Below are 12454 nucleotides of genomic sequence, written 5' to 3' on the forward strand. Positions count from 1 at the left end.
AACATGTTTAATGCATTACTTTTCTTGTACCATTTGTTCTCCATTGACTTTGTTTGCATCTCGTTGCTTGTGTATGCATGTATGTGTGTCCTTGTGCCTGTGCACTCACGCAAACATTGCTACAAAGTGCCACTAGTGGTCAGCATCTCCACAGGATACCTTTAGTGGAGTTTCATTGACAGTATCTTAACGCTGCGGTCGTGTTGTATTCTGCTGTAGCGCTAAGAAGCTGCATTGGATACAGCTTCAGTGTGTCGACAGATTGTTGAGACACATACACACGTTTTTTTTTTTGTTTTTTTTTTACATTGTGAATGGCTTGTGACTAATTTTCCCGGTCGTTTTATCTCAGGCTAATGTTTGCACACGTGTTCCTATTTAATGTGTTTTTATTGTAATGTCTGGTTTGATGCCGCAGTTCCTTTAATCTCAGACAGTTTTCTCCTATGGGAGGCAATAAAACTGTAACACACACACACAAACAGATTTACTGCCTTCTCTCACACCCCATGATGACGTCTGTTATCCTACAGCATAAGCTTTCATGAACTCTTTTCCTGGCTGTCTGTTCAAAGAATAAACAAACTCACTCTAATGCGTGGAAATACGATGTGCAGAGACTTGGTGGTTGCAATGGTGATAGAGTGGGGTTTCTTTGTATGTTTGGATGGTAGAAGTTTGTTCTTGGTGCTTTGTTCTTTTATTGCTGCTCTGTGTTGTTTACCTCCCTCATTGTGTGAATGTGTATTGTGGGTGGTTTGTGTGTGAATTTAATGCACATAAGGTATTTTTATGCTGTTAGTAATGTGAAGCTTCTCAGCTCTCTCTCAACTCTCCTCACATAAAGAGGGACAGCAGTGAAGATGAATAACGGAATATTGTGTGTTTCCAGGTGCATCCCAAAGCCTCGTGTGTGTCTGAGTGACATATCAGACTGCCCCCAGTATGAGTGTGTTGGCCGGCTGTCAGCCTGTGATAAGAACATTGTGGAGCCAGCCTGTGATACTGACGGCCTGGTCCACCCATCTCTGTGTCACCTGCATCAGGCTGGGAAAACCCTGGCCTACATGGGCCACTGCCAGGTATGTTACACAGGAGAGCAGAAGGCAGTGGGGCTCAGGGGCTACCGTCTTCATTTTATGAAACACCAGTTGCTCAAAGTGCACAGCTTGCTCTTGCTGTTGCTTTGCTGATTTTTCATGCATCTGTGCAGTACCGACCTGGGAGCAAAACCATGTCCAGCATTCAGTGTTGTTAAAACTAAATAGCACTTAACAATCCTCCATCAAGGCCTAATTATCCTCTTAGCCGTTACTTTCAGAGTCAGCACAGGATGAGGGAGAGGACAGAGGGGTCACAGACAGACAGCAAAAGTATTAACCTAATGGACCCACTAAAAGGAAAAGGTCTAAATCACATCAGTTAGGTTTATTCTTGTTGTGAGTCCAAATATGTTCAGGAATTAGTCATTTTTCCAGTTGATTTTCTGGTCTGTTTGGTCCAAAGCAAGGTATCTTTACAACTACAGTATAGTGTTTGCAAACTGTTGCAGGCAGTTTGATGTCTGTATACAGTACACAGCACCGTGCTCATTGTCACATTGGCCATTTGCAAGATGAAGCCCCGCTAATGAAATTAAATGAAAATATGTAATGTGAAGTGAAAAAAAAGACATATATATATATATACATTTGTATGCATTTCACATATATTACATATAGGGCTCTATTTTTGATTCCGCCGCTGGCGCAGCACAGGGTGCGCACCCCGCGCAGTGGTATTTTCATGCAGCGCAGGCAGGTGCACGGCGCACTTGGTATTTTGGTAAACCGAGGCGTACAGAGGTGTGCCAGGATGGGCGTTGCGGCGCAGAAGGGGTAGGTGTCGGCATAATCAGCTGGCGGATTTGGATTTTCGTTCCATTTCATGCACTGAAAACTCGCCATCCCAGATGTGGTGAACTCTGTGCGCCAGCGGCGCACCGCTGGGCAAGTGGATCTTCATAAACCGGCGGAGTCGTGCGCTCACGTCACCAACACCTCACAGGCAGGTTTCCACAGTGTCTGGCATTTCACTGAGATCAATAATTAGCAACAGCCATGATTCAATGCAACTATCTGAGTCAGCACATACTGTACAGTCAGACCTAAATTTCTATATTTTGATCAGTATCTCATCTGACCACATCACAAGTGTGTTCGGCACGCGTAATGCTCACTAAACCTGACCGAATGTGCACAGGTGAAACAGGGATGCGAACTAGAGAGACAGACAGACAGAGAGAGACAGACACATGAAAAAACGTGATGATCGTTGTCCGCTATTACCCACGTCATTTCATTCCAAATACAAATGTTATCATAGTAATGCTTAACGTTATCTACAAAGATGGAGTACATCATTGCTTTGAGGAGGAGGAGGAGGAGGAGGCTGAGGATTTACCATCTAAGGACCTCATACTTAGACATGAGTGACGTCAGTCTCCTCCTGGGAGAAGTTTGGGCGTCGAACACTTTCCTGTGTGGGCTCAGTCATCCTCAAAACTTACCATGCGCCTCGCCAGCGGCGTTTTTAAAGGTGAGGCGAGGAGCTGCTGTGATTGGTGAAGATTTGACCTGGCTGTGTCAAACCCACTCCACGCCCTCTCCCCTCCCTCCTTCCGAGTTGTGCCGCTGGGTGGGACTGAGATGAGAAGGGGGAGGAGATGCACCGGCCGCGCAGTGCACGAAAATACCAAAGTCTGCGCCGCCACGCCCCATCAGCAAAGCGGACCTGACTGCGCCGCTCCTACGCCACACTGGCGACGGAATCGAAAATAGAGCCCATAGAGTGTGTGTGTGTGTGTGTGTGTGTGTGTGTGTGTGTGTGTGTGTGTGTGTGTGTGTGTGTGTGTGAACAGGTATTTATCACGTTGTGGGGACAAAAATCTGTTTACACAGTCACATTGTGGGGACTGACCTCCCTTATGGGGACAAAATGCAGGTCCCCTTAAAGTAAATCATTAAATTTCAGGGTGCAGACTGAGGACAGGGTTACGGGTTAGGTAAGGTTAGGTTAGGTACAGGGTTAGGAATAGGCAGATAGTGGTTATGGTTAGGGTTAGGGTAAGGGTAAGGCTCCAGGAAATGAATGTAAGTCTATGTAATGTCCCCACAAGTGATATAAACACAACATGTGTGTGTGTGTGTGTGTGTGTGTGTGTGTGTGTGTGTGTGTGTGTGTGTGTGTGTGTGTGTGTGTGTGTAAAAATGCAGTTTATACATTTGCTTGTGTTCTGTGCTCAGGACGCCTGTAGGAAGCCTCAGCAAGTTTGTGGTCATAACGGGGAGACCTACAACACAGTGTGTGACGCCTTTTCTGACCGCGTGGCTGTGGACTATGAGGGCCCCTGTCACACTGTGGGAGCCGTGTCTGATGTGCCTTCCGACTGTGCGTGCAATGTGATTCCCTGTCCACCTCTGTCCACTCCAGGTTGCCAGCCTGTCACCCCACCTGGTGAGTGCACTGATGCGCACTTGATGTGTCTTTCCTTACAACATGTACATCACATTTCTGCAGGTTGTATAAAATAATCCATGACCTCTGACCTCTTTCTAGGAGCCTGTTGTCCAATATGTGCCAGCATGCTACAGATACTCTGGAACAAAGAGCAGATGAATACTTTTTCCAAGGTAGGAATGGGTCACAGTTCACCTGTGCCATTTATGTGACAAAGCTGCCATTAATCAATGTCCATCCATCGTCCTCTGTACTGCGTATCCCTCTCGGGGTTGCAGGGGGGGCTGGAGCCTATCCCAGCCGTCAACGGGCAAGAGGCGGGGTACACCCTGGACCAGTCACCAGCCGATCGCAGGGCACAAACAAACAACCATTCACACACACTCACACCTAGGGGCAATTTTAGAGTCACCAAAAAACCTAATGAGCATGTTTTTGGTCTGTGGGAGGAAGCCGGAGTGCCCGGAGAGAACCCACACATGCACGGGAAGAACATGCAAACTTCTGTCGTGAGGCACATGCACTACCTGCTGCTCCACCGTGCAGCCCCATTACTCAATGTCCATCTCTGAACTGCATGCAAATACATGGTATTAAATGTAATTACATGTAGCGGCCACTTGGGAGAGCTATAGATCTAAGAAGTTCCTTACTGCAGCTGCAGTGCCTGTGGATTGCACAAACACAGTTGTTTTCCAAAGCAAGTCTACAGAAGGGGAGGAAATGCAGCCCCTTTCAAAATGGTTGAAAATGACCTAAGAGTAGACTGTGTGTGTGCTGGTCGAGTTTGGCCATATTCCACACGGCATGTTGAAGACAATAAGACAACACCACAGCAGGTTACAGTCGAATGCTCAGTAATAACCAACATGTTATTCTGCGGGTGATCAGTGCAAGTGCAAAATGCAGACATGATGTCACACTTCAATTTAAGACTTTCTACAGTTTACATTTCTTCACTAGCTGGCAGTTTAGCCATAACACTTTATTAAACAAATGAGAGCAGGCATTCTTTGGAAAATGAGTCCATGTTATAAGCTGCTGTTATAATGTTTTTCAGAATGTTTTTTCTTCATCCCTCTGCCATTGATCAACTCATGACCCCTCAGATTTATCTGGTAACTCTTTGAATGGGCTGGGCCCTTGCACTTGGAACCACTGGACAAAACAAGCTAACTATATAAAATAGTTCAAACTAGCTCCACCTTGAACAGCTCCAACAGTGAAATGCTCCTTACACAGTGATGCGCCAGTATTAACAATCTGATAATGGCAGATAGAATCACAGTCACAGGATACATGTTACTGCTGAACGAGTACTTTTACTTTGATATTTTTACTGAAAGAGGATGTTTGTACGTTGTTGTATTGGTACTTCCGTCACAACTTTTGTCAAAAACATGTTTTTAGTTGATTTCAGTCAACAGTTTGATGTCTTTTTTGTTTTTTTAGTGCTGTCAAATACAAAATTTTGTGAGGCTTTCTTCTTGTAACATATTTACTACCTAATTATTTCTTCACCTTTACAAGAAAAAAAAACACATACAGTGTTATAAAAAAACAGCAACAAACTGTAAAGCCTTGCATGTGGGGCTCATGTTGGCTGTTGTCTGCAGTAGACTACACAAGCACTGCTAATCTGATGGCAAGATGCTGTTACTTTGCTGAAAAACAGATACAGACATACTCACACAAGCCCACATATTAAGTTAAAGAGTACAGAGGTGGCCAGACACTTAAATTGGTGCACAGTACATTCAAGTCCCCTTAGTCTACAATACATGTATGCCAACACACTGTTTACTTCAGCTCAGCGCACTGCAGTCCATGGGTGTATCCCAAAACAAAAATGACTAACATTCAAACTCACTAATCAGAGGTGGTTACTGCCTTCCACCTTTGGCTACAGCATCCGCTCACATGCCTCCCCTGAGCCTCCCTGGATATGTGCCCAGCCTGTTGAACAGCAGTAAAGCCTGACGCCCCCTGACGCCTAAACGCTGACATGTTAGCAGTTAATAAGTCCCACTGGCATCTCATTCTGATCAGCTTAATTATACAACAAAGCCCATTTGGCTGTTACTCAACTTGGCTGAAATCCCCAGCACAAGCACATCATAGCAAGACTCAGCATTAAGCCTGTTAATACCAAACACAAGCAGAGCTGATTTGATCTGCAGCTGCTAAGATACATGAGAATATGAGTTTAACTGTGTTACTGCACCAAAGCTACAGCTTAGCCTGCTGAGAGCCCCTCTTCTGTGTTTATTCAGGAAGAGGCTGCTTTTATAACACCAGTACAGTCATTTATCTTTCTTTCATTTATTCATCGTATTAACTTTATTTATTCATGAAATCAAACTTCAGGATTCTGCTTTGCCTCACTACAACTGGCCACTCCTGTGGCGAGCACTGTCCTCCTGCCTGCATGCACATGGGGGGGGGGGGGGGGGGGGGGGGGGGGGGTTATGTTGCATTTTTCAGTTGGCCTTCTAGACTGTAAGCTACTTGTCGCCTTCCTCCATGAGAGGTCCTTGTACTGCACTGATGATTTAAGGGGTTATGGCATGGTTCAGACTACATGATTTTTTTTGTCTTAAACGATGGTCACTGTGTCAGATTTAACAATCACACTGCCATAAAGACTTGTCTTGGTCAGGTGACTGGTTAGACTGTATGTATGACCCCGACTGATCACAGCACGTCTTATTCCATGATCATGCACGACATCAGATATCATTGGGGTGACGAGTGAAACAACTGTCAATCAAACTGACGTGCAGTTGTCGTTCACGCTCAGAAACAACACTGGTAATTCATCGGCCATGACAAAATCGTCTCAAAATTGGGCTAGAATTGTGTGGTCTCAAACCGGCATATGTAAAACACGTTGTTGACAGAATAAGAAATCAACAAGATTGACTTTTTATGGTTGTTTACTTCAGACCTCAGATCGGGGCATCGCTAGTATAAAGCCTTTAGTGTCTGGAGATGTAGAGTTAGAAACAAGTGAGATTGTGGGCAGTCTGGGTGATGTGTGAAAATGAAGTTCACTTTGTCATTAAAGCCTGATAAATTGTATACTTGTACAGTTTGAGGCCTTGAACATTTTCAGTAATTAAGTCATTGCAAAAACATCGCATGCCAACCATTTCACTTTCTAACTGCATCGTGTAGTTTGTATCATATCTCCTGAACCAAATGCGATAACACAGAATAGGGGATGTCTACCCCTATGTTTTGATTGTCAGTGATTACAATGATACATCATAAGCTGTTCAGGTGAATAGTTAGCTGTTGAATTCAGTGACATGGTGACAAGGATTACAGTGAAATTGCAGTATCTGTAAAGATGCAGAATGAGATTTCAAGGATATTTCATATCACATTTACCCCTCTGGGGCTGGAATTGTCAAGGAGGAAGCATTTATTCCAGATGATACTTCTCAGTGCAGCCTTACCTCTTGATAAACTGTCATTCCACTGTCACCATGGTAACAATGTTGCATTCTGACTGAGAGGTAAGTAAAGATGATTTCAATCTCTGTGTGGATAGCATGATGAAGCTTGTTCTAGTGGTGCGTCAGGTTTGACCATACAAATTATCCATGCTGGTTACCTGCTCTTTTAAAGACATGGCAGTTCTTTCCAAAAGCAATCCAGGTGTGGGGAAAGGTTTCTGGCCAAGAAATTCACAGTCACAAAGTCATAAAGTGTATTCAGTAATGGCTATAGGTCAAGAGAAATGCTACAGTGATGGGAGATGGACCAGGATGAAACCAGGATTCCAGTAAGATCTTCATACTTCACATCAAAGAGAAACTTGACAGGGCTAGTAGAGTGGTTGTTGTATGGGACTGCTATGAAGTATAACAGCTTAAAGTTCCACACAAGACAGAAGTGGGCAAATGGGACAAGAACTAGAGTGGATAGAAAAAACAAGATGCCAACCAACTGGAAAGGCTTCCTGATAATGGACGAAAACAAAACAGAGCTCTTTCACTTGCTGGCCAGCAACCTTGTATAAATATTGACGACCAAACAAGTTGTTTGTACTTGCTGACCCTAAGTTCTGTAATTTAACCCACGAGAAAATAATCAGATACATGAAGAGGCAGATACGGATGCTACAAGAAAAGGATTTTAAAGGATCACTCTTCACACTGTGCACACAGATGTTGTGGTCCCAGTCGGGTTGGGCAGTGTACCATTTTCGTCACAGTCACTGCTGTCACATTCTGCCACAAAATGGATTTTACAATACACCCTGACAAAGGTTTTAGTAAAAAAATTGTGAAACTGTGCTTTACTGTGGCTGCAGTAACACACAGGTAGAGGGCTACGCACATACTCATAGAATTGGAGCTACATCCAGTACTACTAACACGAAGGATGAGCACGAACAACCAATGCCAAAGGTCTTCATCTACGACCACCATCTGAGGAAGTGGAGACCCTTCCTCCAGCCGGTGAGGGCATGGAGCCTTCACTGGCTGTGACAGCGTATCTGCATTTACAACCAGGGGAAAGAGGACAGCATGGGATACCCAGAATGCTGATGTCATGGCAACAGACATCTACATAGCTCTGTCAGTGGCCCCAAGAAGCATTCCAAAAGGCCATTTCCATTTTGGTGCACTCCACAATTTTCCTCTACAATTGCTCCAGCAGCCAACTCAACAATGATCAAGCTGGTCTTTCACAAAGAAAGAAAGAACTAGGAATGAAACAGTGAGGCACTTCAAAAGAGCAGCATAGCAAGGACACTGCTGAGGACAAGCACTTCATGTGGCACCAAATATGCCATCTCCAACAGACACTTGATTGGAGACCATTGTGGTCAACTCTTCCACAGGCAAACCAGTTCATCCTTGAGGTCTTAAGTGGTGGATGCAAGAAAGGTTGGTGGGGCATTGTAAATGTACCTTTTAAAGTCTTTAAAGCCTCCTTTAAAGTACACAGTTCTGTGTCAGTGTGGAGGAGACTGTGAAGGAGACAGTGGAAAATAGGTTCAACAACAACAACAAGGAAACAGTCAAATGTGTTTCTGAAATAAATTTGAAGTAAATTGAATTATATCTTTGTGTTTGACCCATTTTTGAAACACTTTTTAAGCTAAGTTGCTGTGGTCATATTGAATATTGTTCTACTTTTTAAAGGCTCTGTGTTTCTCCTTGTTAATGAACAAAAAGATGAAGCTGTTAAAATCTACATAACATGCATGCAACAAACATGATGTTATAAAGTCCAACCTATGCTTCTTGGATACTGTGGTTTCCTTCTCACAATGTCACTGAATTCACCATTTTACTATTCATCTGAACCATTTAATGATGTCGTACATGGCATCATTGTAATCACTGACCATAAAAATATAATATATACATATATAAAAAGACAGTGCCTTACATTGGTGTTGTCGTGTTTGGTTCAGGAGATTTGAAAAATACATAATTGGTGATGGTGGAAGAATAGCTTCCATGGCCGCCTCTAGGCATTCCTGCAATGGCTCAGTTTCTGAAATTGTTCCGGTCCCCAAAATGTACAAGCCGAAGTGTCATGCTTTTATGAAACAGTGAACATATCGCCTCAAATTTCACGTCACCTGGGCTATTGACCTCTGTGGCCTGCTCCTCATCCTTTTTTTTCAAATGTCCATGAATGGAAGAGGCTTCATAATATACAGACACCATATTCAAATCAAGTGGCGACAGCATCAGAGATGAAGACAAGCTCATACAGCACCACAGTTAAGAGAGTGAAGTACTGGTGTCAATGCATAAAAGTCTTTAATATTCTGAGTTACATTACATTACATTAGTTACATTCATTGCTGTGTTATTATTTTTCTTGCAATTATACCATCCATCCATCCATTTTCTATGCCGCCTATCCCTTTCAGGGTTGGGGGGGGGGCTATCCCAGCAGTCAACGGGCGAGAGGCGGGGTACACCCTGGACCGGTCGCCAGTCGATCGCAGGGCCACATATATACGCAAACAACCATTCACGCTCACACTCACACCTAAGGACAATTTGAAGTCACCAGTTAACCTAATGAGCATGTTTTTGGTCTGTGGGAGGAAGCCGGAGTACCCGGAGAGAACCCACGCATGCACGGGAAGAACATGCAAACTTCACACAGAAAGGCCCCGCCTGACCCGGGGATCGAACCGGCAACCTTCTTGCTGTGAGGCACGCGCACTACCTGCTGCCTCACCGTGCCGCCTGCAATCATCTCCATCCATCCATCCATCCATCCATTATCTATACCGCCTATCCCTTTCGGGGTTGCGGGGGACTGGAGCCTATCCCAGCTACAATGGGTGAGAGGCGGGGTACACCATGAACCGGTCGCCAGCCGATTGCAGGGCCACATGCAAGGACAAACAAACATTCACACTCACACGTACGGACAATTTAGAGTCACCAATCAATCTAATGAGCATGTTTTTGGTCTGTGGGAGGAAGCCGGAGTACCCGGAGAGAACCCACGAATGCACGGGAAGAACATGCAAACTTCACACAGAAAGGCCCCGCCTGACCCGGGGATCGAACCGGCAACCTTCTTGCTGTGAGGCACACGCACTACCTGCTGCGCCACCGTGCAGCCCTGCAATCATCTCATTTCCCTTTATTAATTATTTTCTGTTACATCACTCTGTATCTGTACCGCATTAGTTCACTCAGCCCTGCATGTTTCACTGCAACTCTTTTTGTCTTTGTCTTCATTTGCATTCCATTTTTGCATTTGCATTATCATCTGGCCTTATTACCACTGAAAAACTCAGAGATGAGGGCAGACATTCAGAGGTCTGGAGCCAGGCTACTTTGCATTTTGGTCACGACATGAGATTTTGGTCATGCTTGCTGCTCACTGGAATTCCAGCCCTCAAATATCAAAGTAATTGTCAAAGCCTGATCAGTCCGGTGCTATAAATGCATCAGTCAAGTAATGTATCCATATTCTTACATAGATGCTCCTCTCTGTCATTCTCAGTCCAGCTCAGTCTGCTTTATTGCTGTTTGTGGTTATGAAAAGAAAGCTGTTTTCAGTTTGAATTAGAGGACTTTTTAATTAAAAAAAAAAAAAAAAAAAGCAGCAGAGCCACATTTCTAATTAAAAAATAGTGATGCATTGACATGGAAGGCTAGTATTAGGGCCACTTTTAAGGAAAAAACAGAACTCACAATATAATGACAAAACAATATTTTGAAGATAAAGTTTTAACTTTACAAGAAAAGGCCAATATTAAAATGTCACATTAGGATTTTATTCACTAAGACTTCTTCTTGAAATTTCAGTTTTCTTCTGATCTAATCTAGAAAGTTCTGTTTTGGAAAGTAAAACCTGTGTCATGCCTTGTTTTCGATGAAGTTTGGTCTCATTGGAATACACAGAACATGCAGTGTTTCTTTACTGACTTTTGAAACCTCACTGAAAACCTTTGACCTGTGACCCCTGTGTGCAGCTGAATAAGAACCAGCCGGTGACGGTCCACGATGTCCTGCAGATCCTGCGTCTTCATGTCTCAGTGCCACAGTGCGACGTCTTCGGCTACCTGAGTATCAACCATGAGCTTGTGGTCCTTATCGCTCCAGTGGACCAGCAACCAACACCACTGCAGGTAAAACACACACAGTAGATTCAGTAGATTCATGTCGCCATTTCTTTACACATTCATGTCTGTGTTTGTTCCTTTTCACTGCAGTGAAACGTCACATCACTTAGAAGCAACTTAGGTGTGTGAGAGCTTTATTTGACTTTATGGTCAATTATGTGAACTGCTGGAACTGCTGGAAATAACTGCAAAATGGCAGTGTTCTGTGTCTATTTGACAGCTTGCTTGACAGAAATTTCTAAAACAGCGCTTGCAGCATAACTACACACCGAGAGAAATGAAAAGCAAACTCAATGTAATAATTTTAAAATCAACTTTTAATTAGAAAAATTTATCAATATAAATGTCCCTTGGTGTCTGAATAAAGGACGACGCTGGCAAATTAGATATTTTTCTTGGCAACAAATCCTTTGGAAAGATGCAGAGCAACAATGAATGCTTAGTACTAACACGTACTGAGTGTGTGTGTGTGTGTGTGTGTGTGTGTGTGTGTGTGTGTGTGTGTGTGTGTGTGTGTGTGTGTGTGTGTGTGTGTATCCAAAGTGGTGCCACAGAGCTCCACTGTTGTCCAAAAATTCTCAGAAACACATGTGTGAGCCCCACTGCTGCACCGACATGTCCCTTCATTATCATGAACAACCACACACATACAGTTTACTTTGACTTAACCCCACACACACTATCCTCCAAATACTCACTAAATGTATAATACTGCACAAAAAATGCACAATTTCTTGCTGTTAAAGAAGAAGAAGTTAAAGAAGAATTGGTTTAAAACTACAGTTTGAAGCTGTTTTAGAAAATGGAGCCCAAGATTAAAGATTTATGTCCTCAGTAGGCCAGGACCCACAGTCTGAGCAGAGAAGTGACAAAGTATTGAGAGAAGGACTAAAATGTTGTTGATTTGGGTCTTTTGTTGTTTGTTGACAGTAAGAAGAATATAGAATGACCGAATGCAGCCGAGTCCAAGCCCTTTGCATGAGCTCACGTGACACTGTTCAGTCTGATTACTTCAATACAAGAACAACAGGGGGGTAATGTGTTCATATCCAACCTTGCCTATTTACCTCCCACCAAATTTCAAATTGGGTGAACACTGAGAAGTAATTTGGTGGATCAAAAAATAGAAGAGGAGCTCAACACTATGGTGAAAAGCAAACATTGACATGCTGATCTGACCAGATAGCAGATGACATTGTTGCATAATAATGTGACTGTGGGCTTTAAGTGCAATATGTTTTCCCAACCTCGTATTATTTCTCTGTAAAAAAACAAAAAAACAAAAAAAAGAAAGCTTTGGAAACAATCCACTGTTCACAGGTGTGATTGACTGCA

At 43.5% G+C, this 12454-nt stretch overlaps 1 protein-coding gene across 1 annotated transcript in view; it reads left to right on the top strand.

Annotated features, from left to right (window-relative positions):
* reck (reversion-inducing-cysteine-rich protein with kazal motifs) overlaps positions 1-12454 on the top strand; it is a 72996-nt gene that overhangs the window by 54825 nt on the left and 5717 nt on the right. Inside the window, exons 17-20 of the mRNA XM_070986038.1 lie at positions 893-1082; positions 3285-3495; positions 3598-3671; positions 10970-11125. Of these exons, the coding sequence (XP_070842139.1) occupies positions 893-1082; positions 3285-3495; positions 3598-3671; positions 10970-11125 (631 nt within the window). The remainder of the gene's footprint in view (positions 1-892; positions 1083-3284; positions 3496-3597; positions 3672-10969; positions 11126-12454) is intronic.

Source organism: Chaetodon trifascialis, chromosome 18 (genome assembly GCF_039877785.1).
Source record: "Chaetodon trifascialis isolate fChaTrf1 chromosome 18, fChaTrf1.hap1, whole genome shotgun sequence".
Taxonomy (NCBI): Eukaryota; Metazoa; Chordata; class Actinopteri; order Chaetodontiformes; family Chaetodontidae; genus Chaetodon; species Chaetodon trifascialis.